This window comes from Lissotriton helveticus, chromosome 6, assembly GCF_964261635.1.
Source record: "Lissotriton helveticus chromosome 6, aLisHel1.1, whole genome shotgun sequence".
Lineage (NCBI taxonomy): Eukaryota > Metazoa > Chordata > Amphibia > Caudata > Salamandridae > Lissotriton > Lissotriton helveticus.
Window position 1 is genome coordinate 1,548,207,235 of NC_136067.1, and position 25,432 is coordinate 1,548,232,666.

At 42.0% G+C, this 25,432-nt stretch overlaps 1 protein-coding gene across 5 annotated transcripts in view; it reads left to right on the plus strand.

The window, feature by feature from the left end:
* Nucleotides 1–25,432, plus strand: part of RALGAPA2 (Ral GTPase activating protein catalytic subunit alpha 2) — a 1,907,250-nt gene that overhangs the window by 912,323 nt on the left and 969,495 nt on the right. For all 5 annotated transcript variants that reach the window (XM_078649331.1, XM_078649327.1, XM_078649328.1 and 2 more), the window contains 3 exons: nt 2,620–2,813; nt 4,917–5,015; nt 19,542–19,697. In XM_078649331.1, the coding sequence (XP_078505457.1) occupies nt 2,620–2,813; nt 4,917–5,015; nt 19,542–19,697 (449 nt within the window). The remainder of the gene's footprint in view (nt 1–2,619; nt 2,814–4,916; nt 5,016–19,541; nt 19,698–25,432) is intronic.

A 25,432-nucleotide genomic window follows, 5' to 3' on the forward strand; every position in this document is an offset into this window, starting at 1 on the left:
AGGTACAGCATAACAGTGCTCCAGAAAAGACACAGATTACAAAGTGAAAAGCCAGGTCTTTAGCTCCTTTCTAAAGGCTAACAGATTGGTCATCAATCTTAAGGATCGAGGGAGATCGTTCCAGCACCGAGGCGCAAGGTACCGAAAAGAGCGACCTCCGATTCGAGAGCGCCTAATGGAAGGAACCACCGCTTTGGCCTCGAAGGCAGACCTGAGAGCTCTTCTGGGGACATAAAAGGCTATCCGCTTACGGAGATAGTAAGGACCAATTCCGTGGAGCGCCTTAAAAGCCAGAGTCAAGGTTTTAAACGTGACTCTCTTGGCCATCGGAAGCCAATGGAGTTGCTCCAAAAGCTCCGAGGTAGTGGGAGTGAAAGAGCACTAAAACACTCCTCTGCACTCCAAATTCACCGGGTTCAGAACAAAGCATTTTTCCTTTTTTCCTCTAAGCAGGCTTTCTAACTTTTTATTCTTTATTTTGGGAGAATTTCACAGAAAAAATTTGTACAGAGGGTCAATCATAAAGTATATTACAGAAGTGTCCTGCAATTGAACATACAACAGATGAACATTGTTGGTTCAAGAAGACACAATAGAGTTGTGCCCCTCTGATGACTTATTTGTACAGGGTAACTATGGACACCTTGCCTCTCATCACACTTCTTTGCAAATGTAAATTGTAACCCGCATCTCCTTACAGTGTGTCTCTAGAGGCGACCTTATTGGACTACACCCTCTCTTTCAGAATGCCTAAGTTGCCGTAACTAATGTTATTCATTGAAAATAGGACGATCATTGGAAATTACTGTCTAATCTGAAGAAAAAAAATCTGTTAAGGTAAATGAAACATAGTCACAAACTGTATAAAATGATATTGTAAGTCAGCTCTTGGCACTGCTGTCCTCAACGCGAAAAAGAACAGAAACACGCAACTGATTCATAGTTTCCTAAATACAAAACACGCGAATCAGGGATGATAGAGTGTAAATATCAAAGAATTACATATCAAAATAGTCTTCAATCTTATAAAGAATAATATATAATTCCATCAATTATTATCATACCAATTCTACAATCATTTCACATGAATCTCTACACATTTTAAAAGTTGATCATATAACAACAATCCATTTGTTGTATTAATTTTGATGATCACACCACGCAGTTTTTTAATTGGCAGGCTGCTTACACTGAAACTGGTTATCAATGCAGATATTGACTAATAACATTGAGATGGAATAATAAATGATTCCTTATAGGTTTTTGTGAGATTGAAGAATATTTTGATATATAATTATTTGGTATTTGCCTGTATCCTCTGTGATTCGCTTATTTTATAATTACAAACAAGTCCTTCATCCATTACAGTACGGCTGTCCCTAATTTGGCAATACCTAAACATAGAGTAAATGATAAGGGAGTTAAATCGGGAATATACTGTGCCCTCTTAAACTATTTAGTCTTAGTCCAATGGAAATTGAATAAGATGAAAATGGCACAACATAGTTTGAAAACACTATGCAGAGCAAAAGTGGTCTTCTTTGATATTTTCGCATGCTGAGGTTTAGAGAAGCTAGATTGCAATTTACAAATTCTTATTTTCTGGTACTGGTACTCTGAGACTACGCAAGGCAGCGCTTCTCTAGGATGAAGCGTGCTGAAGATGCAGAAATTAAAGCTGCCACCGTCAAAATCTGAATACCCATAGAAAAGATCAACGCTTGATACCACCTTCAATACATTTGACCCTTCTGCTTACAGACCTTTTTTGGGTTTGAGCAGGGGTGTAGAAGGGGCAGGTGGTACCCGGTGTAGATCATTTCTGGTAACCCCGCCGACCCTCCCCCCGCCTACATTGACGTTATTAAAATAAGGGGAAAAAAGATAGTTACTCATATTTTTGCCTTTGGTCACCCTCCTCAGTGCCATTTTGTCACCCCCCCTCAATGATGACACCTGGGTGGCCCGCACCCCCCTACCTACGCCGCTGGGTTTTAGTAATCTTACACATGGATTGCTTGCCACTTCAATTGCAGTAGCTGAAGCATATATAATACGTCATTGGAACAGGCCACCAGTTCCAACCGTCGAGGATTGGACCACAGAACTAATAACAATTGCATACTGTTCACTCATTGTTTGTAAAATCAATGATCACATGGTTGTATTTGAAGAGATATGCAGCTATACCACAAGTAAAGAGGAACTGTAATGTCTTAGCCTTCTTGAGACTGGCCCACCTAACTGAACCAGGAAGTTGAATTCATGTCAAGTGGAAAATGAATTGTACATCTTGATTTGTTTTAATTTTTTACTGTTGTCTGTGCTATTATTCTGGCATATCTCCAATTGCCCACTACAATATGAAACCGCCCCCAGTACATTTATCCCCTCGCTCATCGCTCTGTCTGAGTTATTGGCTCTACTTGTTATGTTTAGTGCAGTAAATACAAAATATTTGGTAATACAAAGCCTGGTCTGTAAGAAACTGTAAATGATTATTTGATTGAAGACTGGTTGATGTCCCTTCTTCTAGCTTAGATAATTTTTTTTTTTTTTTAAAAAGGTGCAAACAAGAGCCAAGAAATGAAGTCCAATGTTTTTGTTCTTCATTTGCAGACAGCAACGAGTGTCTCGCCGATGACTGCAGTATAGTTGCTGGCGGGAACCTCACTGGCTGGCATCCTGATTCTGCTGCTGTTCTGTTTCGGCGCATCTTGGGAATCCTTGGAGATGTGAACAATATCCGGTCACCTAAAATCCACGCCAGAGTCTTCGGCTATCTCTATGAGTTGTGGTACAAGCTTGCAAAGGTATTAGTCGTTATCCTGCGAATTCGTTAATTTGTAGTGTACTGCACGTAGGGCTGATATTCTTGCAATGTATATTCCCAAGAAACACTCTTGTCTGTGATATAGGGTGTCCTGCTTGCGTGCTCTCCGTCGCAGGTGGGGGGTCCGCAAGCGGTAGGGTCTCATACAAGCAACCAGAAGTAAGAATGGGGACGCAGAATGCGGGGGGACAAGGATAGCAGAGTTGGGTAGCAGAAGGGAAACAGAATACTTTGGGAAGCCAGCCATTAATGTAGGGCTTACTGGGGCGGTGCAAAAATGTACATTTTTCCTGATTACAGGCAACCTACACAAAGACCAAGAAAAAAGCTGAGGGGTGTCAAAAAGGGCTGGATCTCTATGGGGTTGGAGGTATCCACAGTGGCACCCTGGGGAATAAGAAGTGACACTGACACATAATGGGAAGTAAACACAAGGAGATGATGGACGGGGCGCTGAAACTTTTCAGACACTCACCCCAGTCACAGATCTGGGCTGAATCCATCATCTTTCTTTAGCTCACTTCGCCACCCTAGTTCAGACCCAGCCATATGCAAATCAGTCTGGAACCTGTGCCTCATGGGAACAGTCCAGCCCGAATTGCCAAGCCAGGTAGTCCCTGGACCGCAAACAAGCATTATGGGACCGGTTTCATGAGGGGATGTGCCATGCCTTCACACAGGTGGAGGCATCCCAATCTTTTTGGGAGTCAAGACTGAGTGAGTCTGATTTGCTTTCTCTAGACTTGAGTGCAAAGTTGAGCTATGATGTGCTTTTTAGGGCATTTTCTGGTATTTCCGGACAGGATACTTGAACTCTTTTATTCAGATATATTTATTACATTTATACAGCAGAATAAATAAAACCGAACAGCTGTGTGCAAGCAAATTATCATTTTGTTTAAAGTGACATCTTGAAACAGTTATCTGAAATAAAATGCACTATCGGCTCCAGCGGACAGGGGGCACAACCGTTGGATTTATTTTGTGATGAATAAGACACTGAAAGTACAAGGCCTTCTAGAAAGGAAGCGATAACACAAAACCGAATGAACAAAGAAACATGGTTACCCCATGATTACATGAAAGGATCCAGCTAGACCGAACTAAGTTGCTTAAGCACTGAAAATTAGAGTAGTTTCTAGTCAAATGTGGGGATGTATTATTCGCGTTTTCTTCTGGTTAGTTGGAAAATTATTCTTATTATTGTTACTGTTAACAACATTATTACTATTGTTATTATCAGTAGTAAAATTGGTGTTGGTAATATTGTTATTGTGTCGTATTATCTTCTGTGTTCTCCCCTTTGTTAGTATGTCGATTCTTGTCCAGCAGAGGGCAGTCGTGTTACGCAGCGAAACAAAACTACAGCATTTTTTAAAAATCTGCTATTTAGCATCACAATTTGTGCCTGCTAAAGTTTATATAGAAATAACTGGAGATTGAGAGTGGGTTTATATGCCTTTTACTTGCCGAGTGAATCCTTGTAGCAAGTCTCTGACAGTTGAACTAATTAGGGTGAGGAATATTTAAACCGTTTTCAGCTGAAATCATAACATGCTCAGAAGTCTTGCATATACCACACAGCAAGCTATAAGGGGATAACGCGATTTCCTTTAGTTTAGCACTGGCAGGCGTCAGGCAGAGTTGTTGCTGCTTCTCTCCCCTCAAACACCTGCCTGAACATATAACACCCATACAATCAACAGGGAAGCATAGAATCCAGAACGTAGCACATGCTATGGTGGCCCTATTAGGAGAACCTATAAAAACAAAGTACACATATATCAAGCAGGTACTACAGTATTCAGAGTATAATTGAAGAGTACTTATAAATGCTTGTCTTAAACATTAGTTTTCTGTTACTGTATTGGACATAGGTGTGGACATTTTAGTTATACTAGTTATTGCCTTTATCTATTCTCCTCAAATGTATTGGATAAACAAAGCATTGTTTTAAAATGAAATTTTTAATGTAGACTGATGTGTTACTATCCATTTAAACTGCTGAGTTATCTGTAGTGTGGCTTTTTTTACCTTCAGCACTTAAATATGTGCATAGACATCATGTCGTTGTTCTTTACAGACGAGAGATAATCTGTCGATAAGTCTGGATAACCAGTCTTCCCCGGCTCCTCCTGTACTGATCCCTCCATTGCGAATGTTTGCATCATGGTTGTTCAAGGTGAGTCTGCTTAAAACCCACATCGGTGTTGCTGCGCGTGACAGGAGTGAATAAAGTATAATTCAGTATCATTCATCCACAACGAGGTTGTAGTTAGTTACTTCATTGTCCATATTCAGAATGTTAACTTCCGTCATTCGAATTTACAGTAGTAACAGCTTAGTAATTAGTTGGACAAACCCAACCCAATTATCTGTGCCTTTCACTAAATGCGCCTGTTGCCTTGGTGGGTATGGTGACGCACTTTACGTTCTCCAGTGTGCGCAAATGTAATTCAAAAAATAAATTGCTTCTAAAGAGCTGCCATGGACACCGTTTCCTTCAACCTGATGTCCTCCCATTTTGTTGATTTTTATAATCCTCGAATATGAGCTTTTTAACCCATTAAATGCTTGCTGGTTTTTCAAACCAGTGCTAAGTCATTTTTGATATACGCCATTTTTTTATTAACTTGAATGTTTGTACTTTTATGATATGATTAAATCGAATAAAATATTACAACAACAACATTTTTGATATTTACCTATACACATCTTAATTTGTACTCTTTTTTTAATGTTTTTTTATTTTATGTAAATTAAAGCTATCCAGTCCTACGTGGGTATCCTCTGCTGTTTGCCTATAAATGGTACATCTTTAAATATTTAGACTTCTTTGCTGGAAATAGATAAAATTATGAGTGCCGGCGTGCAGGGGTATTGTTTTGACTTTATGTATATCTCTAGGATTGCTCGCTTCTCTGTTCTCTATCTTCAAATGTACAGAGGTACAAAGCTATTTTGAGGTGTTAAACGGCCCATTTCGCCGAATCGGGCCAATTGTGACCCTAAAAAAGCATTTATAAATATACAGAGGCCTAATTTACGATTGGGTAACCTGTCACTGAATCGCAGATTGGGTTTGCGATTCGGTATTAGGAAGGGGCGTGTTCAGGACTTCCTTACCTAATACCGACTCGCAGTAATACGTTTTAATGTTTTGCGGCCGAAATGTGGTTGCAAAACATTTGCAGTTTACCACCAACTTCTCCTTTGTGAATGTTGCTAAAAACATTTTTTAAGAGGAGGCAGTGGTCCCACGGACCACTGCCCACTCTTGAAAAAGAAAACTTTTCATTTTTATTTTTAAAATGTATCCAGGTTCCAATTGTTCAACGAAAAAAGGCTGTATTAAAAAAAAAACGTTTTATTTAAAAGCAGTCACAGACATGGTGGTCTGCTGTTCCTAGCAGGACACCATCACTGTGAGTTTAGCGATTCCGAATGGGTCGCTAACCGAGACCAGTCTGATGAATATTAATGATGTAGGTTTATTTGCGACCCACTGGGAATTGCAAAATGTGTCAGACACATTAGTACATGGGTGTTTGCTATTTGGGAATCGCAAACCCATGTACTTCTGGACCCCTATCGCTGCTCCATCCTTTTTTTACTGTTATTGTCTTTTCATCGGTTCTTGCGGCGTATTCTTGCATCTCCTTCCTCTTACAGCTTTTTCATTGCTCAACTCTCATTCGCCCCTCATTTCCAACCCACTGCAATCTCTCCATATTCCTTTCTCTCTCGTCCTTTGCACTCCTCCTTCATTTCTCCCCATATTCATGCTACCTTCTCCTTTGTTAATCTTCCTTCCTTCTCTTTCATCCTGTGCCTTTTCTCAACCTGCCCTGTTTGATTGTCTCCCTTCTTCGACCCCCTTTTCTAGAGGTTGTGCTAAACTTGCAACTAGGGAACTCGGACAGACCCCCGATCTGTGACCGCTAGCCATGGGCATACAGACATCAGATGTCAGGCAGAGCTGCTCACCAGTGAACCCAGTGGCTAACTGTGTCGATCGAATTGCTGGGGCCAAACCAGGGTGCATGAACTTTAGGCATTGTTCTGCAGGACTTTATTGCACAGATTCCTGAAACAAAACATAAGTTCTGCGGAGACAAAGCCATTGACGCAGACTGAAAGGCCCCCCGTACTTTGTCAGAATTAGTTGTAAGGCTTGAGTCGGCTCACTGCAAAGGCAAAGGAGACACTTAAAAAGTTCAAAATAATTAAAAAGAGTTGCTGCAAGGGCATTCAGGAGTTGTCAGGTTTTTAGTGCTATCTTAAAGCACACACATTCCGTCACTAACAAATCCCTCCCCCCCCCAGAGGCCACTCCTCGGCTCGACCAGCCTACTTTCTGTCTTCCCTCACTATGGACACATTACTGTGACGAGTTACACTTTACCATAAATATGTAGACCATTCTGGGAGTCGGTCAGCAGTGTTTCAGCCCTGGCATGAACAGAGCTGTGACTCCCATTGAAATCTAGTTCATGCTACAGAAAACCACAAAAGCTCATAAATACATCTGACCGAATTATCCTCCTCTCTGTCGGCTACTGGTTATGATGCCGTAGTACAGAAGCACAGTAAAAAACACCACTCTAATCCCCTAGAGCACCGTGATTTTTGATTGACTGTCAGTCGTACAAAGTAAAAGTTGTCATGGGTTAAACGTTTTTTAATATGGCAGATAGTGTATCATTTTCACCACTGCATCGGTTAGATTATGGGGCATCCACTAATCAAACCTGTGTGAAAGGTGATCTCTTTCCGTGCACATCTCACCAAAGACTTTCCTTTCTGTATTCAACTTTTTTTCGGTGTCTTTTCTGGCTTTGTGTTAGTCCTACGCTATTTTTTTTAGATTCTCATGCTCCTCTCTCTTTCTCCTACCTCCTCTCCAACCTCTCATTCAGTTATCAGTGATTCTCTTTCCCCTAATGTTTGTTCCTATTCCTGAGCCGTATGCCAGTAGTTCACTCTCTCTCCTCTGTCTCCTACTCCTTCTTGTTCCTCCCTCATTTGCTTTTATGTGTTTCTTTATTTCCCTGTCTGGTCTCATTCACTCTTCTGTGAATCCTTTCCAGTCTTGGATCTCTTTCCCTCTGCCGTTCTTTTCCTGGTTATGTTCTCTAGTATATGTGTACCCTGTTTTACAATCTCACGCCCTGCTCTCGCCCTCATTTCCAATCACTTTGTTCTCCCGCTCTTCCTTGCTCTCGTTTTCTTCTTCTTTACCCCCCTTTTAACTCCCAACCTCCCCACTCTTTTCTCTCCCATGATTATTCCTCCTTAGAATCCATAGAAAAGTCTTGTTACAACTACAGATTCACAAAATAACGTATGCTCCCACAACCGTGCTACATACTGAGCCCGTGAACGGGCATTAGTTCAGTGTCTAACTAATTAGAGAATGTATTGGGTGCCCCTCTGAGTCTATGTCCTCTCCCCTGTCAAGGGACAGGCCTAGGACTTCTCATAATCGCACACATGCTAGATCAGCTTGAACCTGGGCCAAAATCAAGGATACCAGATAGTCTGAATTGGGCTCTTAGGAGAGAGAACACAACTGTGCACCATATGAAAAGGAGAGCAAACACATTGATGCAACTTAAAGTAAGATACGTGGTACAGTAGCAACTATGTGGTACAGTAGCAAATGCTGTAAAATGCCAGTGCAAAAGCACTCCTGGGTGAGGCTGTTTATGAATGACTTCCCTAAGCACAAATAGCAGGACTTGTAGCAGTAAGTGGAAGAGGGGCCCATGGTGGTAAAGCACGTCACCAGCTCTACTGTGAATTGAGTGGACCTTGCAGCAAAGGGTTACAGTCATGGAGCATTTCTTCATAGATCATCTTGGCCTAGGTTAACATCTCTTAAACCACCTGCTAAAAAAATGATTAACCTCCCATTTTCAGGTATGGCCTTATTCGGCTAGCACTCAGAAGAGGAAATGATTAAAATTAAAAACGCAATGGAGACCCTTAGAGCCGTAGACCTGCAAGTGAAAAAGAGTTTATTGTTAACACCTTCGCTGCGGCGGCTATTCCGCCGCAGCGCTAGGGGGGAGGGGGGCCGCGCCGCGCGCCCATGCTCGTGACGGAACCGCTCCGCCACGAGCCTCGGGCGCACTGTGCTTGTTACGGAGAGGTTCCATCATGGCCCCGCCCACTCAATAGAATACGCCGTGCAGGCGCGAAATCAGCGCCGCGCAGGCGCGCTGAGCGGGCCGTGACAGAACCGCTCCGTCACCAGCACAGCGCGACCGAGGCTGGTGACGGAGCAGTTCTGTCACCAGTATGCAAGGGGTTAAACAGAAGTACAAATCTAGAGAAAGACTGTACTACTCAGAAGGATTCAATTCCCTCTCTGTTCTTATCAGCCACAAAGCCTTCAGCAAAACCATCAGCAGCAAGGCCAGAGCAGGGCCGACTGGCCGGAGCGGGCACTGGGCATTTCCCTGGTGGGCCGCCACGGTGGGGGCCAGTTTTGGGCCCCTGGGGAGACGTTTTTGTTACAGGGCCGTTTTTGCAGCATAGCTGCAATATCGGCCTCTCTAACAAAATCGGCCAAAACCGGCCCTGGCAAACAGTTTGGTTGCACTCCCGACCCCCAGGGGTGTAGGCCGAGCAGTTTGCCAGGGCTGGGTTTGGTTTCCAGTCCGGCCCTGGACCAGAGGTGCCAGTGCCAACGAAACTCCTGAAAGACCAAATCAGTGCCTTCAAGACTGTCAAAACCTGTAGAAAGGCATTCCTCTGGAAACCGGCAAGGACAACCTTGTGCCTCCCTTCCACCCCCTTCTTGACGACTGAAAGCTTGGGAGTCAATTACAATAGACACGTGGATGCTAAATATTGTGAGTCATAGGCACTCTCTCTTTCAAGGCCAAATCACCACCTCTTCCTCTAAAACAAACATTAAAGCACCAAATTTACATTTTGAGGAAGAGCCCATCTGTTATATTCAAGAAATGTGCAATCGAATTTTTGCCATCCCTTCAAAAGAGGCATGGAGTTTACTCAGGATTAAAAATAAAGTCTCAGAATTTGAGTTACAAGGTGATACTAGACCTATGCAACTTCCGCAAGCACACGAGAAGAAGAAAAATCTGAATGCCATGTTTGCATTACATATGTACCCATTTAAAGAAAAGGGAACGGGTGTTTGCGATTAATCTGAAGATTTTTACTTTTGCATCCCCATAGCAAAGCATCACAGAAATATCCAAGATTTATAGTCAGAAACTCGCTCTTCAATACAGAGTGCTACCATTTGAACTCAGATTTGCTACAGCATCTTCTCCGAACACTTGGCGTAGTATCTACTCTCCTAATAAAGCAGGGAATGTTTGTTTACCCTTACTCGAACAACTGTTTAATTCAGGGGTCCCCAGTGAGTAGCTCAGGAGCTACTGGTAGCTCACAAGCACCCTCAAAGTAGCTTTCAGAGCTGAAGCCATAACAAGGGCTTCCTCATTCAGAGAGTCTGTGCGTATTAAGGAAGGACAGCAGTGGTTTCTGTGTAGCTATATGGAATTGTTGCATTCTATGGACTGTTTATATAAGCTATGTAGTTTCTAGGGCTCGTGGCGTTAACCGCGCGAAGCGCGGTCTTGCCAGAGACCCTATTATTAGCGGCTCAGCTTTCCAGGAGACAGCACCTGGCCGCGCGCATTTCCTCTGCCAGAAGGCGATTTGTGCGGGCCACGCGCACGAGAACGCGCTCGCTGTAGCCAGCTCCTGTCTTCTGGAAAGCTGCTCCAACACACACGCATGCGCACACAGAGACATCCTCCTTATCGAACCTTTTATCCAGCAACTGCATTTCCTCCATTGCGGCGCGTTTCTGACCGTGCCACATCCCGGTTCCATTTGATTTATGTGCCATACCCAGCATACATCTTTTCGAGACTTCGGCGAATTCTCTGTCCCTTAAAATATACCCATTATTGCCCCTAACACGGCATGCCTAAAAAGATTCTTCCTTTTCTGCGCAGATTAAATTCCTTTGTTTAGTGCACCACAGTTAAAGGTATACCCCCCGCCTTTATTCTACCTTTCCCCGGGAGCCCCACAGAGTGCCATGCGCCGCCGCAGCCTCTCCCAGTCCGGACCGCTTCTTACCAGCATTAAAGTAGTCGCCATTGCATCAACTTTCTTCCGTAGATGTTTTTCCTGGCAAGCACTCCATGGATGCAGGCTTCAGAAAACGGAAGTCCCGCCCCACGATAAGTTTCGTTTTCTCTTATGTTGAATAGAATCGCCCAGAGACTTCTTTCGACTTCCATTGGAGTTGCACCTAGAATGCTGTGACCTATAGATCATATATCTGATGTCGGAGGGGAATGCTTACCTCTCTTAAGTGTTATATTAAAAATTATTATGTCCAAATATGTCTTTTTTTGTGATAGCCATAAAATGTAATTCTATATATTTTTCTTAAATTGTGTTTGCCAACATGCTGTATAGAAATATTATGCCACATTGAATATGCAGAGTGCAGAGTGCAGAGTAGTGAGTGCGCAGAGTAGTGAGTGCGCAGAGTAGTGAGTGCGCAGAGTAGTGAGTGCGCAGAGTAGTGAGTGCGCAGAGTAGTGAGTGCGCAGAGTAGTGAGTGCGCAGAGTAGTGAGTGCGCAGAGTAGTGAGTGCGCAGAGTAGTGAGTGCGCAGAGTAGTGAGTGCGCAGAGTAGTGAGTGCGCAGAGTAGTGAGTGCGCAGAGTAGTGAGTGCGCAGAGTAGTGAGTGCGCAGAGTAGTGAGTGCAGAGTAGTGAGTGCAGAGTAGTGAGTGTGCAGAGTAGTGAGTGTGCAGAGTAGTGAGTGTGCAGAGTAGTGAGTGTGCAGAGTAGTGAGTGTGCAGAGTAGTGAGTGTGCAGAGTAGTGAGTGTGCAGAGTAGTGAGTGCAGAGTGCGCAGAGTAGTGAGTGCGCAGAGTAGTGAGTGCGCAGAGTAGTGAGTGCGCAGAGTAGTGAGTGCGCAGAGTAGTGAGTGCGCAGAGTAGTGAGTGCGCAGAGTAGTGAGTGCGCAGAGTAGTGAGTGCGCAGAGTAGTGAGTGCGCAGAGTAGTGAGTGCGCAGAGTAGTGAGTGTGCAGAGTAGTGTGTGCAGAGTAGTGAGTGTGCAGAGTGTGCAGAGTAGTGAGTGTGCAGAGTGTGCAGAGTAGTGAGTGTGCAGAGTAGTGAGTGTGCAGAGTAGTGAGTGCAGAGTGAGTGTGCATCATCATAGCTGTGTGAATAATAACAGCTGTGAGCCCGTGCTTAAGGTGCATCATTAGAGCTGTTGTGAATAATAACTGCATCAGCCCCGTGCGTGAGGTGCATCATCCACATTGCTCAGGTCACCCAAATTCCTGCACTCTCTACCACACTGATTTCAAGAACAGCATACTCTTGCACACACTCTCACTGCTCACCAATTCAAAGTTTGCTAAACATTTTATGCAACGCATTGTCATACACAATGCCAATAACTCAAACTTTAATGCTGCGAGCCCTATTGCATTGTAAGTGCTTGTTGATTAATGTAACACTCTGTTGTGTAAAGAAGCCATGTTTTTATTGGATCATTTTATGTTCTGTATCGGAATGTACTTTGTTGATGATTAAATGTTCAGAGCAGTTGTAGGAATCCCTGGGCCTTTTTACATCTGTATCAATGATGCTCTTCTTACTTCAATAACATACTCTCTCTGGATATCTACATTGTGTTCCTTTGTGTACCTGATGCTTCATATTTGGCGACGAGGAGTCTACTGGAGTTTATTTGCAGATTTTAAAGGCACCGTGTCCACTCGCTTTGCTGTGGATGTCGAGTAAGGCCACTTTGGCAATTAAGGCCCTGAAGATTTTCATGTGTACGTTAACTGCATTAAGCTGTGTGAAAATTCACTAGTGATCATCGGGTGAAACCTGCTAAAACGTCCACCCTTACCTGAACAGAGCACTAACGATGACAGTGCCAAAGCATATTCTCTATGGCAGACTCATTATTCTCCCAGTAAAAGATGTAAATGGAAACTGGAAGTCACTCGCTATGGCTGGTCCGTGCAGACTGTCATTTAAGTAAGGAAGCACTGGAATATCTAATATGCATCTCCCTGGCTCTTCTCAATGCTCGATGCACTTTATAAAAAACAGTTTTCCTAGCACATGGGGCACCCATCTGTAGGGAGATCAAAGAGCTATTTTATTGCTGAGAGACTCTGGCAGAGTTGGCCAATATTTGGCTCCAATCCAAAATCTGCTAAAAGTTCAGCCTTTGTGATACCTGGGCACAGAATCTGTATTAACAACCTTTGGCCTTTTTAATCTGCATATGGCACTTATAGCTATGGCTGCAAAACATGCTTGCACATAACCTTAGCATCTACACCAGTAACCCCGCCCCACAAGAAGCCCTTTCTCTTTAGCACTGCTGTAATTGAGTCCTCAATCAACACGGGGGCATTCAATAGATGGGCACCTGCAATATGGTGGGCGCCCTAAGAAGTACTGTGGCCATATAGGAGGCAGACACTGCAAAAGAGGGGTGTGTGGACTAGTGGATGAAACATCAGTTGGGTTAGTAAGAAGTCACAGTGCATTATTGCTGCTGGAACTAATAATAATGAGCTTACATGTATGGTACTCAATTGTTTTTTTGTTTTTTTCTATACAAGGCATTTTGATCAAATGCTTTTTAGATAACGGTATCTTTTATTATCATACATATTATAATGGTTAAAACTCTTATATGATTATTGAAACGTTTCAGTACTTTAAACCATGTCCTATGCTATGCGAGGTCCCTTTTTGTAACGATTTTAATTAATTGAACAAATAAACATATTATTTACCTGATAAAACGGTTGGGTCCGCCATTGCGCTTTCGCTACTGCTCGCACGAATGTAATTGTGGGTGATAGACTTTTAGATTTCCCTCGTTCATCAGTGCTCAAGCGCATTTAACTGTGTGGAGTGCCCAGGCTGTTTCCCCATTTGCCTTCTGTCCTTCGTGGATGCGCTTGCGCTTCACAGGCAGATTCTCTGTTTCTGCCTTGCCATATCCCTATGTTGGATCATTTATGCAACAGACACGGAGGAGTAAGTTTGGTGATGAAGCAGCCTTTAACACGTTGGGATCACGGATGACATCGGAGCGCGGTACGCTTAATGTCTAGTTGGAGATGTGGCGCTGCATTTTCATGTTTACTGTGCCACTTTCTGGTTGAAGTACATTCTATTCTGCTTACATGCTAACAGGCATTGTCACGCTTAAATATTCTACATAGAATCGAAGTTGACAAGACTTCTCACATTGGTGTTAATTTTGGTTGCAACAGCAATTTGCACGCTATGGGAAAAGTATAATGTGTATTTTAAAGTTCATGCCTACAGCCTTAGGCAAAATTTGTTGCATTGATTTCTGACTCTTGCATATCTGTGGACCATCAATGGTATTTCTTAGGAGCTGTTCATTTTTTTAAAAATCTTTATTACTTTAAAAAAAAAATTTTTTTTTAAATGTTTACATTATTGACATTGTCAGATTTAACGAGAACTTGGTGTATAAGGCCTTGTTACGACCAGATGTTGTTACCACAGCTTCCGAAGGGAGTAGAATTGATTTGGTGGATTACTTCTGGGTGAACGTTGTATTTAGCGAAAAGGAAACTAAAGGCAACGTGCATATGGTGAAGAAACGGATCAGTGTGCGAGGAGGTGGCATCAAGCAGACTTTGGTATGGTAATTCGACCTGTGGCGCAAAAGAAAAATCAGTGTGTTTTGACAGTGTCCAAGCTCCTTTGGGTTTCTGATTATGAGGTGTTCAAAAACAAAGTTGTGGTTCATCAGAAATGTTAAATATGTGATGAAAGTCAGAGGGGTGCATATGTGTCAAACATAAGTTACGCAATGCGCCGTTTAGTGTGAGAGGTGAATTGTGCCAAATGTTTAGTAAAATGTAGAAGAAAAATATCTTAGAACCTGTGAACGCCACTTTGTGGTTATCTCTAGTAGTCTTAGCTAAGAAAAAATCAGGTGAACTTTGTTTGTGTGTCAACTTCAGGAATTGTTACAGTGCTATTTAGGTGGAAAATGTCCACATACCTCATTTTGAGGATCTGATAACTGCCATGGGTCAGGCCAAATGGTTTACTAAGTTGGACCTTAAGGTGACTTAGTATCAGGTAGTTCTGGATGAAGAATTTTGTCCTCTAACTGCCTTTGTAACGCCTGATGACACATTTCAGTTCTGTAGGATGCCATGTTACCTGGCCTCCGCTGCATCAGCTTTCCAAAAAGTCATGACCAGGATTTTGCATGGCATTAATAATGTCATAGGCTTACAGGATGATATTTTAGTTTCTGCTCACACATTGGAGATCCATGCTATAATTTTGCAACAAGTGGTGTCACGCTTAGGAAGGAGAAATGTATTTTCACTGTGAATGAACTGGAATATCTAGGGCATGGGCTGTCTGCCGATGGTGTGAAAGCTAAACCTGGTTTGGTAGATGGCATTGTCCTATGGACAAAAATCAATTAAGGTCTTTTTAGGCATGTCTGAATTTTATTTGAAATTCTTGAAAAATGTCTCTGATTTGACTGAATGTTTTAACCACTTGGCTGCTAAGGGGTGTGCATGTAGGTCCATTGACTTTCCATTGAAATCAATGGGCCCTACATGACGAGTTACCCTTGTCATTAGCACTGAAGGGGTTAAAAATCTTCTAAAGAAGTATACTGATTTTAGCTGGTCTCCATTATGTCAGCAGAATTTTGACCTTATTAAACAGAGCGTTGTTTCTGCACCTGCTTTGCAACCGTATTCAGAACAACGGAGAACATTTCTTGATGGGAGTGCTTACAGTGTGGGTGCCGTAAAAACACTGTGGGATGGTTCCAAGGAGGCTACTGTTGGTTTTACCTCTCGTAGATTGAAGGACTTAAAGACCAGGTACTCTGTCATAGAGAAGGAGATGCTTGCGTGCATGTGGGGTGAGAAAAAATTCAAACCAAATTTTGGGGAAGAAGGTTTTGGTTGAGAACAGATCTCAAGCCTTTAGTTGACAGCCTCTCGGGAGTAAAGATGGAGAAATTTACTGCAAGATCGGCTAGATTGTCTTTGAAATTGTTGGAGTTTAATTTCAAACTCTCCCACATTGCTGGGGAAAAAATTAAAGCTGATTGCTTGTCTTGATTACTGATGGATAACCAATTGGATTCTGTGGAAGGAGAGATTGAGGAATGTATCATTGCGAGGATTGAATATTGAGTCATGTGTAAGAGTTTGCAGGATTGCGGAAAGATTTGGAGGCAGATGTTGAACTACAACAAGATCTTGCTGTTTTCACTTACAGTTGGCTTTGTGAGAAGAGTGTGAGGGTAAATTTGCAACTTTTTTGGAAGACTGCTGAGGAGTTGTCTTTGAAATGTGATGTGTTGGTTAGAGGTAATAAATTGATTCCCCCCATTTGTTACAGACTTAAAATGAATACATTAGGAGATTTGTAGAGTGCATGGCTACTCAATGTGTGTCCTGGCGCTAAGGGCAGCCAAATGATACGAAACAAGGCATAAAGCCTTATAGCACAGAGGAGAAAAGCAAAGTTTTTAGTTTCCTTCTGAAGGAGTCCTTTAGAGGAATCTTACACAGATCACATGGGAGTTTGTTCCAAGCTTTAGCCGCAAGAAACTAAAAGGCTTTGCCACCCTTCCTTATGCGCATAATATGCAGGACAACCACCAGTGCAGCGGAAGCTGAGCACAGTGCTCTAGAAGGGCAGTAGGACTCAAATCTCCCTGCAAGGTATCCTGGTCTGGCAAGAAACACTGCCCTGTGAACCAAGAAAAAGAAATTGAATAAAATCTGCTTCCTAAATGGCAACAAGTGTAAGGATTTCAGAACAGGAGAAATTGATGAGTGACTGGGCAGGCGCATAATGAGCCTGGCAGTTGCATTTTGGACCACCTGAAGCGACTTAACAGACCTTTCAACGCTCTCAAGTGACGAGCATTGGTGTTATCCAAGAGGGAGGATATTAAAGCATGGATTGCGGTTCTTTTGCAAGCAAAGGGCAGGAGGAAAAGAAATTTCCTCAGTGTATGGAGCATCACGAAGCATTGGTCCACTACTGTGGAGGTCTGCGGTCATATGGAGAAACAGTTATCTAGCTTGGCCTCCAAAGTTTTTACCACCAAAGCAGCTGGGGAGGGGCTGGCAAGGCAGGGGACGATATATCTTCCCATCAGTTCAAAGCACATGATCCAAACAAAATAACGAGCATTGGTGTTATCCAAGAGGGAGGATATTAAAGCATGGATTACGGTTCTCTTGCAAGCAAAGGGCAGGAGGAAAAGAAATTTCCTCAGTGTACGGAGCATCACGAAGCATTGGTCCACTACTGTGGAGGTCTGCGGTCATATGGAGAAACAGTTATCTAGCTTGGCCTCCAAAGTTTTTACCACCAAAGCAGCTGGGGAGGGGCTGGCAAGGCAGGGGACGATATATCTTCCCATCAGTTCAAAGCACATGATCCAAACAAAATAATTCCTATTTTATCAGTATTACTTTTGAGTTGACCGCCCTGGATCCATTAATATACTTCAAGCATGTAGTCCATGAAGGTAGATTCAATCATGGCTGGAAATCCCTTGAAGACAAAGAGCCATTGTGTATCATCAGTGTACACAATAATTTTGCAGTTAAAAAACTCTACTGCAGAGGGCAGAGGTGACATATAAACATTAAAAAGATTGGGACTAAACAAGGAGCTTTGGGGAACATCTTGATTAGCAGCTTTAACCTCAGCTGTAAAAGGCGCAAGCTATACCGATTAGCCTCTGGACTCTGGAAAGGACAGTAATCAGTCCCTTGCAATGCCAACTACTCCCAATTTAGCCAAACTGTGTAAGAGAATGGCATGTGGGACACTATCAAATGCGACGGAAAGATGAAGGAGAATGAGAACCGCATTTTTACCCTGATCTAATAACCACTTGATGTAATCAGGATTTTGGAGATTGCACGTTCTGGTCATTTGGGCATAACAGCCACCAAACAATTAGTGTGTTTTAATTACTGATGGCCAGGCAAGGATGGTGATGTAGAGGATTTAGTCTGTCACTGTTGTCAGTGTAACCATAGTGATGAACATTTGGTCACTTCGGTTCCGACACCCAGTTTGCTTTACTGCCCGTAAAAGATGTGGCAGAAGGTGGCAATTGATTTGTTTTTGGGTGCTTTTAATGTTTTACCTTCTCCTTCGAGGTAGTTGATTGTTATGAATGATTATCTTTTAAGGTGGGTTGAGGTGAAGGGTGTGGCTGAAGTCAATGCGTGCAATGTTATTGCATTTTTAAGGAAGTGTTTTCTATAGAAGGAACACCTTCTGAAATGTTGTCAGATAATGGTGTGAGGTTCACATCTCTTGACATGCATACATTTCTAAAGAAAAATGAAATAAAACATTTGCACACTCCAATATATTATACCCAGTTCAATGGTAAGGTAGAAAGGTTCAATGAAGTACTGGTGGACTGTATCGAAAGTGCGCTGAAAGCTGACAAGGATTTTGCTGAAGCTATTATAGAGTTTTTGAGGGCCTATCGTACAACACCACATTCGATAACAGGACAGATCACTTTTGAGTTGATGAGGGGGAGGAGATTGGTGTCATGACATTCTCCTATGTGGATGTTAATGACTCCAGTGTTGATGTACAGATGTTATGTAGCAAAGCGAAATGTGCCATTGATGATGTTAACAAGTCTAGATACATTTGTGAATGTAGGTTAAAGAAAATGTGCAAGAGTGTTTATGTTGCTCTCATAGCTGAAGCCAAGACAAGTGCCTCATTCAGAGTGTGTGCATATTAGAGAAGGCAGCTCTGCTTATCTCGAGATCCGTAGAGTGACAACCAACCAAACTAATTGCAGGGCCTCATGAAAACTCTCAAACACACACTGTCTGCCTCTGGGTCTGCCACATGAGGATCTGTCTCCCCTCTGAATCTAGCTAAGTCACAAAAGAGTGGCCGTGTTGTTGGCCCTTTTGTAGACCCGGTACTGTGGTGGTAACATCTGGCAACATGCCTAATACTGGCACAATGGTGACAACCCCTTGCACCATGCTAGCCCAAGGATAATGGTGGTAATTCCTGCCAACATGCGGTCTCTGGCATAGTGGGGTAACCTCTGGCAATATGCTGGCACTGGGACAATTGAGGTAATTACTGATAACATACTGACACAACAGTAGTAATCACTGGTATATTCTGGTCAACCATGGTACGGTAGTGCCATTTGGAATACTTTAAAATTCAAGCAGACGCTAAAGAGAATAACATTTGCAAGTTAAAATATGCGACTGGCCTATAGTGGGCATACCTATGTAATCTATCCAAAACCCAAGACAAATGTCTTTGCCATTGTCTGGGTTTTGAGGAGAGATTTGAAAAGGGCATATCCTTCTGCATGTGTATATTCTTGTTTTATCTTGCCTATACAATACCTTTGCCTCTGAATACAAATACAAAAGCACAGTATGAACCAGTTCAAGACCGAATAAGGGAGAGCCAAGAAATCTGTTTAAATGTTCAGATAACATTGTCAATAGTCTTTTGTTTATGTATGTTGGTGTCTAAAACTAAGTAAAATAATGATAATAATGTGCTCAATGTATGGAGAGATTTAGCAGACATGTTTAATTTTTACCAATTTCCTCATTAGGCAACAACGTTGCCACAGGAATACAAAGAAGGCAAGCTACATGCATACAGACTTATCTGTGCAATGATGACACGGCGGCAAGATGTACTCCCAAACACAGATTTTCTTATGCATTTTTACCTTGTGATGCACAGTGGATTAAATGACGAAGATCAGGTATGGCGTTTATCATTCTACCCATTTATGAATTGTTTCCTTTAAAAGATCATCATGAGAAAACGTGTGTGGAAATTGAATCGTGATACGTGAACAGAAAATAAGACCGTTGAGAAAATGTGAAACTATCTCTAACTGTTCTCAGTAGTTAGGCTGGACTTGAAACCATGAACTGATCTGGAACATGCGTCATCAGCCTTCCTTTAGAACCACGTCCTCAGTAGGGGTTCCTGCCCAGAATATTTTGGAAGAATGGGTCAAATAGACAGCTTTATTTTCAAAGTACATTCATTAACAGGCCTTTGTTTTTCAGGCAGTTTTGAAGCTGAACTAAGTAAGGTATCCAAAGCTTCACGGTCTGCTACAATGTACAGTATTCTAAGGTAGTGAGCTATGAAAATGCCAAAAATAAACATGGGTTCCACGTAGAAGGTACTGGATGTAGATCTACCGAATATTTTTCCACAGGAGCCATACGCATCTGAAATTTTTCAAAATGTGCCACAAAATGCATTGCCTTCAAATTTAATGGTGCCTTCAAGTAGAATAAGGTGCTACTCAAATATTACAGGTTACTAATGATCATATGAATTACAATGTACCAATCTGTCTGGGATCCTTTAATATCCTTAAATTCTGTTGGAGCAGTCTGTAGTGATTGCTGATGTTTGGACACGCTAGGGTGCTGTTCAGGATGACTGCATGCTGCACGGAAATCGTTTCTCTGTTCATGCTGTAGTTATTGCAAGGGATGAGTTATGCTTTTGTAAGAAAGTAGAAAAAACATAATTTTGCCCACTTTGCTTGCCCTGTTTTTGCCTTTATTTTTCACCAGAGCAAAATGTCACAAGGAGTGACATTTCTGAATAAATCTCCAAATTTAGAGAGATCGGTTGCATTATTTTCCAAGAGTGCAAAGTGTATGTGAAAAGAGCCTTAAAAGTAAGATTCTCAATCCTCTACTTTTTTTTTTTACTCCACTAGAAATTTTACATATTTTTGTTCACGTTGATAATAATATGACAAAAGACAAATTTACACTTTTCTGAATACAATTTGATAACATCAAAACAGTATTTTTCTGCCACGGGGAGCCAATGATTCACAAATAGTTTAAGTATCAGAATACTGGTTGCTCCTACTCAGATGAGCTTCTTTACTATGTTACACCTTAGCCTTTTCTGTGTGTGGATTTCTCATGTCTCAAATGCTGTAGCTCACACCATGAATATGTTCAAGGATTTTTGTTAATTTTCCCTATTCCTTTTATTTTAATTTTCATGAAATGTTGATGGCAACAAATCGTGTTTATTTCACTCACAGTTCTTTTTGCAAATCAATTCTCATTTAAAAGATGTCTAAGCCCCAGTTGTATATTTATTTACATGGGAAAGGTCTGTTGAATGAATGTGTTGGCATTTTTTCAAACTGTCGGCTGATGGTCCAGATACCGAAGTCCTAGATAAACTACGTGTCTTTATACAGATAGAATTGATATTAATGCAGTGTTCCTAGTAGATCTTAATAATTTTTTAATGCGTCAGAATTGTTGGCCTATCCGTTGCATAGTAAAAGTGAGCACGATAATAAGGTTCAAATGCCTTTTTGTTTCACGAGAAAATACACTGTACTGATATAATTTTTGGGCTCTTCGCAAGTAATATATATACGTGTTATGGCTGTATGTATACATTTTATAACGTTCAAGGATCCTTCGTAAGATAATAATGAAGGCCAGATCATAGGGGTAGAAGGGCGACGGATTTTAATGGGCCAGGTGGCTTCTTGTCCTTCTTTCCTTTTACAAAGGATTGTGAAGTGTGTTGATCCAGTTAGTTTCTTTGTAAGTGAAAAAAAAGACTACAACTCCCAGACTGCACTGTTTTTAGTTTGAAGCCTTGGATTAGCAAATTGCTTTCTCTCTGGGTACGTGCAGAAGACTAACAAACAGCCATGACTAGATGTGCTGATGCAACATGAACCGTAAAAATCAACATCTTTATGCTTCAGTCATTTGACTTTGATTTTATCCTCGCGTGGTTAGTTTAAGGATTCATTTGTCGGAGGTGCTGCATAATTCTAAATTGAACCTAAGGTTGTAAAACAATTAATTATACAACATTCATAGGGTTACTTTTCAGCCTTTTAAACTGTAAATTATGCAAGATAACTTTGTTTAAAATATTCTTGCCAAAAAATGCGTTTAGGACTTATTTTCAAAGCGGAAAGGAGGTAGATAACAAAACTATGCTTGCTAATTTCTCGCAATTTAAAAGTAAGGGTTTTTGTCCTGAACAGGCCCACCGTTTACTCTTTACACATTCGGAAGAAAAAGGCAGCCTGCAGCCTGCCAGAGGAAGCCCGAAAATGTACAGAGTAACAGATGGCCATAGCTTAAGTAAATGGTAATTACATTTCAGCATGCATGAGCTAGATCCCTTTCACGGTGCAGGGAAGTGTAAGTTGATAGCGGCAGAAAGTGCCGTGCAGATGAAGAGCACTGAACTGAAAGGTTAACGGCTAGTGTTTTTTTCATCCTTGCATTAGGACGGTAGCAACAAGTGCTCTGGAGCGTGCCAAATGTGTTCATTTCGAAAAGAATACATCAATTGCTTGATTACAAGAAATTCTGCATATTTAAATGTCGGCTTCCCAATATTTATGCACTGGCCAGGCATTTGCCTTCTGAATGAATTCAAAATGCATGTAAGCGCTGCGATCTCACAATGGCCAGGGAGAGCTGCAGATGTTGTTCTGAAAAAGCTGGCTGATTTATGATATATAGCCCGATATTCATAGCCAGAGGTACAAAAGCAGCCCCCTGCTCTATTGTGCGATGCGCCTCTTGTGCTCCGAGACTCTGCTCGCGGGGTGTGCTGCCATTTCATTTTTTTGTTTTCTTATTTCCCGATATAATGAGTGACGGTGTCGTTATTTCAGATTGTAGGGCTATTAGTACTGCTCACTGGAACACGAACAAATTGGGTAGAGCATTGTCTTCCAGCAGCACATTCACTAGGCAGCTTTTGCTTTTGTTCCCTGGGGGGGGAAAACACTCCTCGTAGGTATTTGTGCCTGGTGAAGTGCTGGCCCGATGTAAGCGTGCTGCTCTCCCAGGCCTTCGAAAGGCTGCTTCTGTGGTTTTTATGCTCCCTCACGTTGGCTGCTGGCGTGGCGTTTGCCTAGATGCATTTAGCGTTGCCGATTTATCACAGAAGAAGCGGCTTCCGTCTCTAATACAAATACTAGGAACCCTTTTCAGTAGAGTCAGCCCCCAACCCCCTTTTTAGGTCTAGCATTCGCGACCTCTTGTATATGCTTTAGTATATACTTATGTGTATGTACTTTGTGGGCTCTGGAGATCAGCCCTAGGACTTGTCTGCTTCCGCTTAGGGACTTTTTTCTGTTCAACTGCCTCTATTTAACTGTCTTGATAGAAAACGACCAGTAGAGGTCAGTAAAATACTAGAATTGCTTTCTGCTGAGGGATTTTCTTTTTTAAATTTTTCTGGCAACTGCCTCTATTTAACTTTCTTGATAGAAAACGACCAGCAGGGGTCAGTAAAATGCCAGAATCACTTTAGCATTCTCAAGATTCCAGTCCATAGAAATTGTCTCCCATGAGCACCCTTAGACAATAATATTTTTTTCAAATCTGAAAGGCCCTGATTTTATATTAAAAACAGCTTTGGACGATACCATTTCCTGCTGAAAGGCAATATTTCTCTACATTTGTTCCAATACCTTGTGTGTCACACAGTTTGGTTCTTACTTTCCCTCCATGTTAAAGAACAGTAGATGTTTCAGCACCCAGGCTAATGTGCTGCATAGCTAAATACATCCCAAAGGCGAGACCAGTTGCATTGCAAATGTTAGTTTTTTGGGATAACTACTAACCTACACAGAATCTTAATATTTTTCCTTGAAGTACTCCTGCCCCCAAACTGTTTTTATTGTATTATTTATTCATTTTATGGAGGATCAACTGCTGTCCTCTATATTCTAAAAGTCATTGATCCAGTTTTAGAGATTGTCAGACAGGTTACTCTGAAACAAACATTTAGGATATCTCATCCACCTTAATTAAAAGTTATCAGAAGTGCATTGTATCCTATGGCTCACAGGATAGTTGATGTGTTGGTGGTAGAGCAGCCCATCTACCAAACTTGTAATCATTCCCAAAATCTTTAATTAAATTATACTTTTCTTTGTGTAGATTCTTATATTAAATTCAAAGATGGAGGTGTCAGGTTAATTATTTTGATTATCTAAACAAAGTAAGCATGACTGGGTAGAAGCTTTTATTTGGACTTGTGGGATCTATCAAATTGTTATGTGAGATTTTAGAAATTTGCTGAGTCCTGCTTGGTGAGATTCTAGCTACATTCTGTTGGTTTCTCCAAGTGGTGCAGGCCTTATTAGCCATATCATGCCAGAGTAAAGGGTGTGCACAGCAATGGCCTTGAGTGCAGGGCTGAGGCTGCCTGCTCGCTTGGTGCAATGTAACAGTTTACTACATCCAAAGCAAATGCCCTGCTGTCTGCTGCTACAGGGCTGCAGGTGCTGTCGGTTTACAATAGATATAACGAAAAATCCATAGAAGAGTTGTGTAGGAAGGTAGGATCTGCTTTCATGGTCACCCCCACTTAATGCTGGCGTCATTATGTTTTCCTGACTGGGATCCTGCTAATCAGGACCAAAGTCTCTGTGCTTCCTTAAATTGGACATGGTGAGTACCTAGGTACCCTCCAGATTGGCTACTGGTGTACCCTTGGAAGTCCCTAGTATATGGTACTAAGGTACCAAGGGCTTAGGCACCCCAGGGGTCTCCCATGGGATGCAGCATGTATTATGCTACCCTTGAGAGACCACTCAAATTGTGACTACAGGTCGGCCATTGTAGCCTGTGAGAGCTGGTGCTAGCACCACTTATGACAGATATAGCCTTCTCTATATCTGAGGTCACTACACTTAAAACCTATAAGTCACCCCTAAGGCAGGCCTTTCAATCCTGAAGGCATGGTGCTGGGTCCAAAGTGTGAGGGTGCCTCTGCATGAGCAGGGCACCCCTACATCCTTCGGAGTCCATTCTCCCGGGTTCTAAGTGCAACAACCATTACAACATATACAGCTAGATTCATCGTTATCCAGTTTTGCGAGTCCTTAATAGCGATTCATAAGGAATCGCTATTAAGGACTTGCAAAACTGGATTCATGTAGGAATTGCAAAAAATATTGCGATTCCTACATCTTCCTTATTTGCGATTAGCAATTTGGTAATCGCAAATAAGGATGCGATTTCAAGGGTGCCAGGGGTGTCCAAAGGACACCCTGTAGCACCCCTGAAAAGCAAATGTAGCCAGATGTTGCGCACACACATGTCCAAAGGACATGTGTGTGTGTGTAACATACCACTCAGAAAAATGCACTAAAGTGCATTTTTCTGAGTTTTCGCTATTTACCATGAAGTCTGACTTCGTGGTAAATAGCGGCCAGAAATTGCAAATTCGCAAATTGAAAATGGTTGATGAATTGCATTTAAGGAATCTCAAATAGAGATTCCTTAAATGCAAATCCTCGCAAATATGCGATTTCGCATTTAGCGATTTTTGCATTTGGGATGATGAATCCCAAATGCAAAAATTGCACTCGCAAAGGGCCAGATTCTCAGAATCTGGCCCTTTGCGAGCTGATTTTTCTTTGAGGAATCTAGCTGATAGAGTGGCCATGCGTCA